Consider the following 14,973-nt stretch of genomic DNA (forward strand, 5'->3'; position numbering starts at 1 on the left):
TTTCACAACTCATTACTCATTACTATGCTATACATTACAATGCTTTTCCAATCATTAGTTCACACATAACTCATTCACCATTAATTCATTCGATTCTATGTGGAGGATCCCCTCTGAAACTTCTCCTGGCTGTGTCCCTAGCATCATTCCTCAAACAGCTTATAATGTTTGCTCTTGAATATAAAGTATATTTCACTTTCATGGAAGCAGAATTATTAGGTAAATATCATCCCAGTCAGTGGCAGCATATTTGGAAAAAATAACTCATCTGTGTTTATTTATTCTTTTTTTCCTTTGTATCCAGAAGATGAACACAACAACACTTCTTAATCTGAACATAGTCCCATATGAAATAATGTAACTAAAAGCTTTAAGGATGAGTTATTTGAAATCTATTCAGCAATTCAAATGAGATGGCTTCTTTAGTATATACTAGAGCAGCTGCCATTAAAAGCAGACAGTATCTGCAAGGAATTACTTTATGGCACCAACTTTTCAGAAAAAAATCATTTGTTTTCCATGTCGAGGGCAAAATATTTAAACAAAGATAATTACTCTGCATTCCTCAACCTGGTAGAATGGTGAGGGCACTGCATGAGGAGTCCGGGAGACTAAGTTGCAGTCTTTTAATATTGCATGGGAGTTATGAGCTTTTTCCACCTCTACTTTCAGCTAGGTGGGCGGGAGCTACCAGTAGATGCCAATAGAATGTGAGTAGATTTGATTGTGTCACTTTTTTGCTAATGTGGCTTGGAAGCAAGTAGCTCTTCTCCATGTCCTTGGCCCCTTGCTGCTGGCTGGATGTTGATAGCCAGGGTGACTTCAAAGTCCATGTTAAAGATGGCAGGGTCATCCTCATCAAGACTCCCTGAACAGCCACATAAATCATCAGTCCTTCCCTCTTCCCAATCAGGAACACTTGCACAACACTAAGTCATCGATATTTTGAGAGTTTGCATTGTAGTGGCTAGTATGTTTCTAATTAAGTGGTTCCACCTCTTTATGCCAATCTGTTTGGATTGTTACAAGAATTAAACGAGTTAGAACAAAGACTGATCCATAATAAATGCTTGATAAATATTAGCTATTAATATTACCACCTGCCTCAATACTAACTAGCTATAAGTCATTGAAGGTGTGGATTTCCCTGGACCTCTGTTTCTTGAACTGCAGAATGTAGGAGTCATGCGTGATGATTTCTAAATCTCCCTAAGTTTGATTTTTATATGATCAGAAGCCTGTTCAAATTGCTTAGAAAAAATATATATCTTAACCCATGGAAAGTGACCAGTCTGAGGGAGAGATGTTCAGAAGCTCAGGGAAAGTGGGAAATAAGGAAAGCAGAGAACAGTACAAGGGCACTGGGAGGAAAAACCATTATCTAAAGAGAAGCATATTTTCATTTTGAAATTTATCAATCAGGTTCTGAAATAAGCTTTGAAGAGAAGGTTTACAAACCGGGCTGTATCCGTGAGACTTTCATTCACACCCAAATGGATATCTTGTGTGGTAAGGAAACAAGGGTGTCCTCCCAGAAGTGCAAAACCTACAAAAAAAAAAAAAAAAAAAGATAAAAAACACTTTGGGAAAAAAATAGAACTGAAATAGGAGACAAAATGATTAGGAATTGGCACTATTAATCAAAAAGTTAAAATCTTTAAATTTCTCCAACCTCTCTAATCGGGAATTTCTAGGCAAAGGAAAATGAGGAATCAAGGGAACAAGATGGAATTTTCTGTACTGCACTCAATTCTCTTTCAGATGTGTGCACATTTCTCCACCTTCTTGTTCAGAACCTGGTGATAATGGGACATCCTTCCTTTTGGGGGGAATACACCTCGGGTGAATTCTTTGAAATATATAATGTCCACCCAGGAGAATGGAAAAATGAACTGTGGCTTGGGATATCAGGGATTACAATGGAATGCTGTGCAGTAGTAAAAGTGAAGGGAACTACTAATAGGTATAAAATGGATGAATCTCACTAATATTATGCTAAATAAAAGAATCTTTGTGTGTGTGTGTGTGTGTGTGTGTGTGTGTGTGTGTCTGTGTGTGTGGGACCCTCGCTGGTGGCCGGGGAACAAACCGGCACTGCAGAGGCTGCGGGCAGCCTCGCAGCCCAGCTCTCAACTGCTGAGCCACCAGGGGAGGCCCACCAAATAAAAGAATCTTAACACAAAAGAATAGATACTGTATAATTACAATTACATGAAATTCTAAAACAGGAAAAAGTAACACACAGTGGCAGAAATTATAACAGGAGTTGCTTCTGGAGAGGATGATTATCTGGGAAGTAGCATCAGTGAACTTCTAGGGAGGTGAAATGTCCTATATCTTGATAGAATTTGTAGTTTAGATGGGCATGTGCATTTTTCAACACCAATTGAACTGCACACTTAAGATCAGTCCACTTTACTACACATAAATTGTACCTCAGTTTTAGAAAAAAGTTTGAAGATAAAGCAAGCATTGAAATGGCAGTTCCTGGTTGCTAAAAGTCAGCAAAGTCAAAGGGTCTTTCTGATGCTTTATTTATCCTTCAACCCAGACAAAGCTGAGCACCACTCACATGTGGCCCTCCCTGCCTCAGCCCCCCACGGAATGTGTGATGACCGCAGACGTTTGGGCAGATGAGGGTGCTTCCTGCCTGCCCTCCCCGTATATTCCATTGCTCTGAGGATGACATATAGTGGGGTCGGCTCCAAGCCACAGCTAAATTCTGTGGGCAAACGGAGCCCATTTTTCATATATCCGGGGCAAAATTATGGGAAATGATAACATTCAATCAGATCTTTATCATTTGAGACAGGTTCAGTGGAAAGGCTTTCCTCCATGCACAATGTAAAAGTAAATAAGTATTACTGCAAATACAATGTCCAAGGATTTCTGCAAACAATTTTTCCTCCTTACTTTACTGTGCATGATTTATCTTTATGTAACAGACACAACTTGCTAATCCCACCTATTTCCAATAAGAATGGAAGAAATCATTAATTGCGTAGGGAATTAAGGGACGAGGATTTTTATTTATTTATTTTTAGTCTTTCAACAAGGACAGAAAAAATCATTCCCAGGATGGAGAGTTATCTATTTTTTAATGACATACCATTGTCTTACATCCTTGTTAATATTTTGACAGTCTAGTATTTCTCCCCTCAGGTGTGGTCACCGTAGCTTTCCCACCACCAAAGCACCCATAGTCCTCCCCCGTTGTCCACTGTGCTCCCCTCGGTTCCCCGCATTTCCCTTACTCTCCTCCTTCCCTCCTGGATGCCTCACATATATGGTCAGCTAGATCCATCAAGGGGAATTTGACCCAAAGTCTCATAAAACACCCCACTGATGCTTTAACACAATTTGAATAATGCAATTTGAATATGGACTGGTAGTAAATGGTATTAATTGTTTTTATTAGGTGTAATAATGACATTACAGTCATACAGGAGACTCTAAAGATGCATACTAAGTGGGATAGGATATCATTATAACTTTAAGTAACTTCAAAATACTTCAGCAACAAAAATAAATAAATTGAAGACAACGTATTAACCGTTGCTGATGGATGTAAGGGTGTTGTTGCAAGCATTCTGCTAGTCTCTCTACTTTTGTTTATTTGAAAATTTTAATAAAAAGTTAAAAAAAAATCCAGAACAAAACAGTAGCCCTTGTGCCTGTTACTACATAAAATGAAATTGTAATCTACCTAGTTCGTACTTAGGAAAGTTGTCTTAAATAAGCTCTGACAACATAGTCTTTAGCTGGAGGCGGCCATGTTCTGGTGGCAGCCATGATGATTCACAAGCATTATCAGCTGCCAGCTCTCCCAATGAACCGCTCACTCGGACAAAGAGCACATTAGGCAGCATTATAAAAGATTTATAGATGGGGATTCTGAGAGTCAAAGAGTGTAAAAAAAAAATGTTCAAGATTATTTTTAAGAACCTATAGCCCAAGGTCTTCCCAAAGGGAGACAGGCCCTGAGACAAGTTACATCGGAATCTACAGAGACAGGGCAACAAAGGGGAACTGGTCTCATCCTCATCTGGAAAATCAGGCAGTTGGCCTGTAGCCCTATGATCCTTTGCAGAGCTGATGTGTTACATCCTAGGTAGAATGAGAGATGAGGAAACACCTTAACTGTCCTACTCACTCTGAGTCCTATAAAGTCTGACTTCATTTCGGGTGTTTGACAGCTTCAGGCTTTCAACCCTGTCCCTCCCCCTGCTCTTTCTGCCCTACATTTGGGCAAGCTGATTAGAAAGTATAGCTGCTCCTTCCTTTGGCACTAGCAAGAGGTTGAAACCACAAAAACCCCGACCTGTGCATCGGAATTCTCACCCCAGTCTCACCACCTACTCACAATAAAACCCCAATGCACTATCACTTCCCTGCTTTGGAATGCCACTTTCAGATCAGCTTGGGAGCCAGCTCTGCTCTCCCTAGAAAGTTACATTATGTGGATAACAAACCTTTTCATTACTTTGGGGGCATGGGTATTGTCCTCACTATCAATAATTGAAGCAAATTTTGTAGGAAGGGGAGGCACATCTTGTCTGAAGTAGTCACCTGAAGTGACCGTAACAGGTCCTGGCCCCACAGCATGCCCCTGGAATGTTTTTACTCATTCATTCTAAAATGACGTGCATGGTGCTGTTCTAGGCACTGCCAACAGCATTGTAAACAAGGAACTTACAATCTAGGGGAGAGGCAGAAAATAAACTGAATGAGTAGATTAAATAAGATGTCTTTTTAGATGTTGACAAGTACTGTAAGAAAACTAGCGCAGAGAAGGGAATGTCAGGAACAAGAGTTGTAACTTCTAAGCAACTCAGTGAAGAAAACCACTGAGGGTGGGAGGAACTCACATGACTGTGAGTTCAAAGCACAACAAGAAATTTGGTGTGGAAGGTGCAGGATTTGGGAGGAGGAGAGTAGTGGGAGGTGAGGCTGCAGAACGAAGGTGGGAAGGAGGCAGGAACTTGGACATGACCTGAAAGCAGGGATTTCCCTGTCTTGTCCACTGATGGAGCGCTCCCAAAAACCTCTGATAAATACACGTACCTACTAAGTACTCAGTGTATACTTGCTGAGTGAATATAGGAGGAATTTTGACTCTGGATAGAGGACCCATTCTTTCCATTTGCAAACCTCTCATTTTGTTAACAGAACAGAATTTTCTATCATGTATGAAGTGTGCTAATGGAGTCTAGACACGATTATAATCACTCCTGAGCACTTAATCTGCTTCTAAACAGGGAGTCACCTAAACAAATATGAATAGTGCCTATTCAGCAACAGAGTCTTTACTGGATCCCCCTTTGTGTCTATACCAGGGGTGGATGACTCCCATCGCAGGCTGGTAACTACAAAGGAAGGTTTTAAGGCCTGGTAGGTCAGCTCCAAGTCACGCTCTTACTTTGACCAGAGGCCATTTTGCTGCAATAATGTGTGTTGTTCTTTCATTCCCCTCTTTGTGCTCTAAAGTAGACTCATAGCAAGCCTGGACTTGAGGTAGGGATAGGAAGAGGGAACACAGAACATGTTTAGAAGTGGGGGGGGGGAGGGAGGCGCCAAGCCTTCAGCTGTCCTTGAAAGAGAAAATGGGAAGCATTGCCCCCCCCCCCAGAAAAAATTGCAACTGTAGCCACTGATCAAAAAGAAGTCTCAGGGCCTTCCTTGTAGCCTAGGGGTTAAGTCTCAGCACTATCACCCCCATAGCCTGAGTTTGGTCCCCGGGCTGGGAGCTGATCCACAATATGGCGCAGCAGACCTCTCCTGTCCCGCCTGCTGCTCCCCTCAGCAGTGTATTTCGTCAGTCTGCCTGCTCTTTCCCCCACTCTGTCTCTGGTGAATCCTCTCACCCTTCCCTCTCCCGCACCTCTGACCTACACCCCAGTTCTTCTACAAAATAAATAAATAAATATTTTTTTTAAAAATCGGACTCCAGTCCAAAAGCACAGGCCAGGTTCTCAGACCCAGATGGTGTAGCAGAGGCTCTGATAAACAATCAGGAGCTGCCCTCGCTGAGGGAAGGAGGACAGGGGGTAGGTCTCCTCTCCCTCTTCACCCTTCGTCCAGAGAAGTCTTTTATCTGCTTTATTTGTTTATGTGTTCACAGCAGATATTTTTGAACAAGGCGTTTCTTTGGTTGATACCCTAAATTTTGTTTGGGAAAATAAACACACAACTTATTTTGCTCTTTCTTTTCCTCATGACCCCTACAAGCTTTGGAAGGAAGGTAGAAATAGAAATCACACCCTGGAAATACGAGGGCTCAGAGGGCTCTTGCTGGTAGAACGAAGGCAGTCACTAGATTATCTGTGCTGCACTTCTAGTCATGCAGAACAGCATCGCAATTTTTATATTGGAATCTTTGTAAAGATGAGTGTGAAACAGCTTGGAAAGCAGCAGCTTTTATTTCACCTTGAAAGTCAAACAGCAATGTTAAATAATGAAAAGAACCATCTCTTAGGAGGCCCTGTGCATTTTCTATCAGTTACTGCCCTTACCAAGATTAATAAATGTATCCATCTATCTGCTCAATTAATTTGCAATAAAAGAATATAATCATCAGTACACACTCAGGAGAATTGCACAGCCTGCCAGGCAGGCATGTACAGAGTGGATGAGGAATGAATGATTTACATCTTCACACAGTGATGCTGACACATCTCACAAACATAATGTTGAACGAAGAAAACCAGACACAAAAGAGCACGCATGAATGCATGGAATGATTTCATTTATATAAAGTTCCATTTATATAAATTTAACTTTATCTTTTCTAAAATCATGAAAATCCATTAATAGAAATTTCACAATTTAAAATTTTTTTAAATCAAATTTTCGTAGCAGTAGGTGTTTTCCATTCCATTTATATAAAGTTAGGAGTCAGGGTAATGGTGTGGGTGGGGTAGAGACTGGACAGAGATACGAGGGAGGGTGCTGTTAACATCTCCATTCTTTGTCTGGATGTTTGTCTTTTCTGTTGGTGTGATACACCTTAATGAAAATATTACATGGGTAATTAATAGGACTTGGGTGCAGAATTTTATACTGTCCCCTGAAGTAATTAGAAATACTGCTGGATATCTGAAATTCATACTTAGGATGTAAACGGATCACACCCATCCTAGGGGCTGGTACAAATCTGGAGCAGTAATAGACCATTTTAATTACACCTTATTTTCATTCTAAATATCAAGGTAACAGGCTTTGATGAGACATTGTAGCTAGAGCCAAATGTTAAGATGCATGTGTACGCACAGGAATGTTCTGCCATGTTTTGGGCTGGGGTTTACCATTTCTGTAAGCATTTAAAGCCAACAGCACTGACTGATTTCCCTACTGTTGAGTTTGGCAGGATGCCAAATACAATTAGCCCCATGGGTACTTACGGAGGATCATGATGAATACTCTGTAAACCATAAGGTTTTAGGATCATATGTTCTTTGGCTCATGTATTTGTTGTTACCATTTGCAATTTTGTGCAGGTTTCTGAGCACCTCTTTCTAGAAAACCATCATTTAACAAAATGCCTAATGTCACCTGTAGAAACAATTTTCCCAAGATGAAACATACTATTACATGTCTGAATTAAATTAGATACTTAAAAAATGCATTTAATAATGGCTTCCAATCCTGGGTCTGCCATTTATTGCCTATGTGCCCCTGGGCGGTTTGCTGAACCTGTTTCTGCCTGTTATCCTCAATGTTCTCACCGTCACAGAGCTGTTGTGAGGATTAAGTGAGATAATCCATGCGATTGATGTAGAGCACTTGGCACAGCGGCTGCACCCAAAGGCTTATTAAACCTCCACTCTCAGTTTTATTAATAGCCAAAGTACCACATTCTGTGTGAATGGCAAAATGAATCACTTATGCAGGGCTATTTGATGTTAAACATAACATTTGAACAGAGAGGAGTGGCAGAAAACACCAATTACTATGAAAATTTGATTTAAAAATTTTTTTAATTGTGAAATTTCTATTAATGGATTATTTTGGTGATTTTAAAAAAGATAAAGTTATATAAAATTCAATATGACTCATGAAAGCAGAATTGAAGAATTACTGACTGATTTGTGCACTATCCCTTCTTCCCTTACTATGTGTCAAATGTCATCTCGACCTCTTAAAGGAGTCAGCCTTAAAGAGTAAAATATTCTCATCTGTTTTGTACTTAAAAACCTTAAAGATTAGAGGACACCTCATACATTTCCCCCTTTTCTCCTTCTCTCAAGGGGTCTTGAGGCAGTAGTAAGAAAAGTGAAGTTGAGTGAGATCTGAATCCTGGTGCTATTTGTATTAATTGAGTGAACTTAGCAAGTCATTTAGCCCCTTTGAATTGCATTTCGTTATGTTTCTGATGAACTTCATTAGCGATCATTACAAAGCAAGAATCTCATGCAATAGCTGTGTGTTTCTCAGCCCTGAAAAATTCTGATGCTTCTAAGTAGGATACAATGTTTGAAGTGTTAGCTAATGAGTTTTTATTTGTGGTACTCCTCCTGCATCCTATCCATTGTCCTTTTGGGCAGTCACATTATTGATTCAGGGTGGTCTAGTAGAAAAGAACTGCATAGAGAAAGAAAGAAAAGATAGTATGTGGCCTATGAGTTTCAAAGTAGACCTTTTGAAGCCCATTACAGTGATTATAGTTTGAAAAATTTTTTTTTGAGTTTCAACAGCCAGGCACAAATAAGATTTAAAAGAATATAGTGGATGGTGAGAGCCAGTTTCCCCTCCTGCTCTATCACCTGGCTGCCAACACTGAGAACTGGAAGAGGAAGAATGAGAGAGAAGCAGCAAAAGAAATACAAATTGATGAACTTTTTTTTTTTTACAGATGTCTGTGCCCCAGGCCCAGTACTGAAGGGTGGGGGGCATGATGAACCTTTCACATGTGTTTGGGGAACCCCAGCACCAAGAACACCCCAATCTTGTTATTAGACAGGACTTTAGGATGCAGCAAATGTTTTCGAGTTCTCAGGAGCCCAGCACTGGTTGTGGGGGTGGGGGCAATGGAATTGAGGAAGCCTCGTTTTATCTCTGTGTCCAGCGTGGCATTGGGAGCTGCCAGGTTGTTGAGAGAATCGAACCAAGTGCTATCTCAGGTCTTGTGATCAGAGTGAGGCAAACCCCACAGTGAAGGTCTAAAGGGAGACAGTCAAGGTCTAAAGGGAGTGCAGAAGTCCCGGCCAATTCCAGCATGGACATTTGATGAGGATGTCCTGATGACCAGATCTACACAGCCCTAGACGTTTTGACACTGGGCTACCCTCCAGGACTTAACCATGACTATGGCAAACAGGAGACCCTAATTGACACAGTAAATCTGGAAGCGATTCATTATTGCTGAATTTGCAGAGATTAGGTTTCCGCCAGCTAGCGAAGTGGGTACAAACAAGAAAAAGTTCTTTACATGTTAGAAAAATACCCATACATTTCTTGCGCACATGCGTTTGAAGCCAGAGAAGTCACACGACTCATGTTTTGTTTCTGAATATGAAGAACTATGTGAGTCTTCTGGGCAGTCCTCATGGAACTTCTCTCATCTCTGCTTGTAGCTTCAATGAGAACTGGGACGAGCATTCAGAGACTTGCACTGCAACGCCCAGTGACAGTGTTTCCCTTTGAGGTTGCTAAAGAGACACACAAATCCCCCGACTGGGCTACATGTCCCACGTTCTCACCTGAGTCCCACTTTTCAACACAAGTGCCAGTTTGTCTCTAGACTCACCTGTTTCTGTGGACAATCTTGTTCGAGTGCTTCTTTTCTCAAAAATCATGGCTAAGGCCTTCCCTTGCAATAAGGGCAAATACTGGAAATCAAGGACAAGAATACAATGACAAATACATTTTATACCCAATATCAGGCCTTATGTTTCAAAAAGTATTCTTTATATTATCAGAAAATGTAGACTAATGAATTACTGTTTCCAAACAAGCATTCCTAATGTTATTTTTAAAAGTTCAAGTTTTCTTTCACCATTTGCAGAGCTTTGAACTTATAACCCCCCAAAACTGATACAAAGATGTCACCCTACTTTACCTCAATAAATGTAATTTGGGAAAAAAAGTCAACATAAAGGAAAATAAAAATTCAAAGTTAAAAATAAAGTATCTTTTCATATTCTGTACAAGGGGTGAGGGGACAGGAACTCCCTGTAATGCTTGCAATTTGCAAGCAATATTAGTTGCGCTGGGTTCAACCTAAACACTTGTTGCAAAGTATATTAATATTTCAGGATGGAATTATCTTCTAAAATCCACGGAAATCCCCATCAGTGTTGAAGATGCTTGAAGATGCTTGGCTAGGAATTGTTTTCTCAGTTGGGAATAGGCTACTCTGTCACGTGTGCTGCTAAGACTGCTAGTGACGATGCCCCAGTTTCAGCTACACTTGCATCTCATATCTTCAAGGAAGTGCAAAGGCTGGAAGTCTTTTGGAAATAGTGGGGAGAGTTTGCATAGAGGGCGGGTCTCTTCCTCCTTCCTCTTCTGTAGATGGACTTCCTGATAGCAAGAGTGAGCTCTGGAACAAATAGATTCTTGCCAGCTAACCTTCCTCACACACAAAGTGTAAAGAACAAAGGCCTGAGATCTTGGGGGAAATTTTCTCCTGATTTCAGGTTTTCTACAGAAGTATCAACCCATAGAAGTTGGAGTCACTCCTGTTTTCAATTGGTTCTTATAAATTTGAAGAGCTGGTGAAGTAGATAAGAAAATCAAGCCTGTGTAAAACTTTCTCAAACTGAAACCAACTCTAAAAAAGCTTTTGAGCAAGCACGGAATACGAAAATGTTTTCACAATTAAGCAATTTAAATGAAACTACTGTGTTAATTAAGCGTGTCTCAAACATAAATTGCTCAAAATGCAGAATAATGCTTACAGCTAAGCACCATATCCCATTTCTTCTCCTACTTGGTTACCATTTAATTGTTTCTATGCTAATGTAAAAATAAAATCAACACTGTCACATCACTGTGAATTTTTGACATTATTCTAATGATCATATATCTGATATGCATCCACAATTCAAATTCGTTGGCTCGAAAAAAATGTATCATCCTGCTTTTTAACTTGCTAAAAAACACACAGAGAAAAGAAAGGAAGGATAAATATAAAATCTTTCCGGACATATTATTCCTTAAGTTCTGATCCAGTTCATAATGAATTTCAACATTCCACATGAAAGAAGTGCAATGACTTGTCATTGAATAACTGATTTTTATGCTTTTTATATGCCTGTACTCTCAGTGATAATCAATTACCCCGACTATGTGGTTTCATTACTTAGCTACTGGTTAGGAATTTTAATGTCATTTCCTTTCCCTCTTTCTTTAGAAAGCCTGCCTTTAAAAAGGCTGATTGGTAATAATGGAAGATAAGATAAAAATACTACATACCTCTCCTTTCTGTTTTATCCTGTGTTTCAGATCAGCTGATAGCCAAAGCATATACTTAATTTCTTCTCCTGTAAAGTCCTTTAGAGTCAGGAGGTTGCGACCCTTCAGCTGTACTTTATTTTGTAGTGGTTGTCCACATCTACGAAATAAGAGAAACAAATATTTCAGGAAAACAACTCCTGTACTACGGTGATTCCTTGTTTTATTCCCGAAATAAAACATAGCAAACCACAAGTAGCCTCACGTGTCTCTACAAAGTGCTAGTGCATTGGAACTGACATTGCTGTGGCTTCAATTTTAGGCACCGGGTATTTCAGAGGTTGAGAGAAAAGCAGAATTTTGAGGCAAGATGTTGAATTTTCATTTGCTAGAAATATCCATATGAGTGACTTTGCCATTAACTGGCTGTACAACTTTTGGCACATTACTTGACCTTCCTCTATGTCTAAATTTCTCACCTAACAAATGAGTATAATAATCTTATAAGGATGTTTGTGAGGATGAAATGATTTACTACATGGAAATTACACCGTGTCTGGCATATAAAATTATTTGAATAAATGTTAGCCATTATTATTGAATTCATTAGATGATACAAAGACTATATAATGTACCTACAACAGAAAACAATTTCAGCTTGTTCCCCTACTGCCCTTCAAATCTATCCTTGGAGATTTATTCTTATTCCCTAGTTGAATACAATGGGCCCTGTAGCTTTTCTTATAATTTTCAGAAAATTAAAAAAAAAAAAAGTCCTCGGCTTACTCTGCTCTCTGAGATTCTCAGAATGTGTAGTAATAATTTTTCACTATTTGTAGTGCTATCTCTATTAATAATCCAGTAATTAAGTGCTATCTCTACTTAGCAATTTAAGAAGTTTACTGCACATGAACACCTTTTTCCTTCCAGCTCATGCCCAATTCAAGTTGGCCTCCTATAGAAGGGAAGAGGGACCATAGCTATTTCTTCTGTTTCCCTGTCTTCAGTTCCTCTGAGGCAAGCCCAGGGGAGGTGGGGAGATAAGAGCCAGCAAAGCCTGGTCCTGTTGTAGTAATCTAGCATTGGTGGAGGTGCTTGAACCTGACTCTTTTTCTTATAGGGTGCTTTTGGAGAATGTTCTCCTCACTGGGAATGTCTCACAGCAGTCCCTGATGGCAGACAATTACATTTGTTCTGGCATCCTAGGGAACACATCCAGACTCTTTTTGCTGGTCTCTCTCCACGCCTTCAGGAGGTTGCTTCACGAGGTGAACAATGCCGTGTTAGGTCTCTTCCTCATTCCATATTAGTTCATGGAAAAACAAGAGATTGGTCCCCAGTATATAGTCCTCTCTTGTTTTGCCCTCAGAACAGTTAGCCAGTCAGTTCCTCTTCCTTTAGGTTTCCCAGGGAGAGGCCTGACCTCAGTGTACTGTGTCCCCAAGCTCTCCCACTAACAAAATTGGTGCCAGTTTCGCTAGACCTGAGGTAAGGGAAGAATAACTTCTCGCCCCCATATGGGGCACCTCATACACAATGACAACCCTCAGAAATACCCTTCTAACCTACAACCTGTGTCTTGGTTTCTGCAGTCCATTTTGGAGGCTAGGGATGGTCACCAATGGGTGGCAAACTCATTCTTGTGCAACCCTGTTGCATGTTCTGTTTTAGTGGTTTGGCATCTCAGTTTGGAATAAAGGAAGACCTATTAGGTCTGGGCAGAAACTGAGATAGAAGGAGTCTTATTCTAACATTCTGTTACATTATAAAAACAATAATTGTTATTTGGGATAGTCAGTACATAAAATGGTAGCATCTATTATTTCACTATCTATAGTGTTAGCTCCATTAACAATAATTTGTATTATATACCATTCCAAATTATGAATAACCCAGGCCAAATTGTGGCTTACCAAATATATTAAACACCAATTTTACTAGTGTTTATAACTGTTACAAAATGATGATGCTTGAATTTCTGCTTAGGAAAAAAGCTTGTGCTACCTGGGATGAAGAGTGAAATTATCTGGTGGGATTTAAGTATGTCTTCTTTGCAAAGACAACAGGATAATAGGTAGAACAATCACAAATTCACCCACTGTTGTTTCTATTGTGTGATGTGCAATAACTTAGACAAATGAATATTTCATCAAATATGCAACTTTATGGCAGAATTAATTGGTTCATTGTGAATTAAGCAAGTAAATAGATTATTTTCCAGTAGATCTTTGGTGAGAATAAGCCCTTCCAAGATTCTGGTTAGCAAAGAAAGGAACTTCCATAAAGATAGGGGATTTGTGGCTTGGTTGGCTAATAGCTTATTGACTTAATGTAAGACACTACTGACACATTAAATTTATATGTGTTTTCAGTTTATACGTGGATCAAAATTTTGGTTAACATTCCTATTTCAAAGAGATACCATTGCCTTCCGCTTTTTAAAGTGTGTGAGTCATATATTCTCCAAAAGAATATGTCTTTAAAGCCTCAGTCCTCAATTGTTTTGTTACAGATTCCTAACATTAAAAAATTTGAACATGGAGGGCCTCCCAGGTGGCGCAGCGGTTGAGCGCTGGGTTGCGAAGCCTCCCGCAGCCTCTGCAGCGCCGGTTCGTGCCTAGCCACCAGGTGAGGGTCCCACATGGCGCGCAGACCTCTCCTGCCGCCCGCTGCTCCCCTCAGCAGTGTACTTCGTCAGTTTGCCTGCTCTGCTCTGCTCCCCGCTCAGGCTCTGGTGAATTCTTTCACCCTCCCGCGCTTCTCACTGTACCCAGTGCTTATATAAATAATAAATAAATAAATCTTTAAAAAAAAATTTGAACATGGAACTACAACGTGGTTACCTAGTTAGAATATAACTTTACTTTCCTAATGTAAGATGAGCAAGACTGCAGCCATTTTGAGAAATAACTGCCATCTCAAAAGGGCACAGCTAGGTTTCGTTTCTGGGCAGAAACCACAACATAAGGGAAAACAAAACCTAGCTGGCACCATGAGAGCTATCCAATCAGGGTGGACCCTGCCCCAGGTGTGAAAAGTCCCTGCATCCAGTCAACAAAGTACAAAAACAACTGGTTGCTCTGGGAGGGGGTCCCTCTCTCAACCTGGTGAGACTGCTGTGTCAGTACTCCAGGCAGAGTTGGGCCCACACTTAAGCTAGCAATAAAGCCTTTTGCTTTTGCATCTCTGGCTCCGTGTGGTCTTTGGGAACCCCAGACGGCGTTAAGGCACCAACTCCTAACACTAATAGATTATGCACCTAACAAAACATAAACAAAATCAATTAAATGTAAACATTTAAGAAGAATCAAATATCTAAAAAATAAATGTGTAAATATACAAAAATATTTTACTGACAAAAGAAGTTTCTAGAACAGATCTTCATTTTCTTTCTTCTTCTGGAACCCTCGTAAAACATTTACAAAACTATGTTCAAGATCTGGATAGTAGTCAGCAACATGATGACTTTGGAGACATGGCATTTAAGGAGGAAATTTGTTTTTACTTATGTTTTATGGTTATATGTTTGGTTTTCATATTATTAAGCAATACTTGGAATGTATGTGAGTACTGATATTA

General features: G+C 40.0%; 1 protein-coding gene across 1 annotated transcript in view; it reads right to left on the minus strand.

Moving 5' to 3' along the window:
* Positions 1–14,973, minus strand: part of OTC (ornithine transcarbamylase) — a 58,439-nt gene that overhangs the window by 34,786 nt on the left and 8,680 nt on the right. Inside the window, exons 2-4 of the mRNA XM_037512530.2 lie at positions 11,416–11,554; positions 9,746–9,827; positions 1,459–1,546 (exon numbers count right to left, since the gene is read on the minus strand). Of these exons, the coding sequence (XP_037368427.1) occupies positions 1,459–1,546; positions 9,746–9,827; positions 11,416–11,554 (309 nt within the window). The remainder of the gene's footprint in view (positions 1–1,458; positions 1,547–9,745; positions 9,828–11,415; positions 11,555–14,973) is intronic.

This window comes from Talpa occidentalis, unplaced genomic scaffold (genome assembly GCF_014898055.3).
Source record: "Talpa occidentalis isolate TD23 unplaced genomic scaffold, MPIMG_talOcc4v2.1 talOcc4.15, whole genome shotgun sequence".
NCBI classification, from domain to species: domain Eukaryota; kingdom Metazoa; phylum Chordata; class Mammalia; order Eulipotyphla; family Talpidae; genus Talpa; species Talpa occidentalis.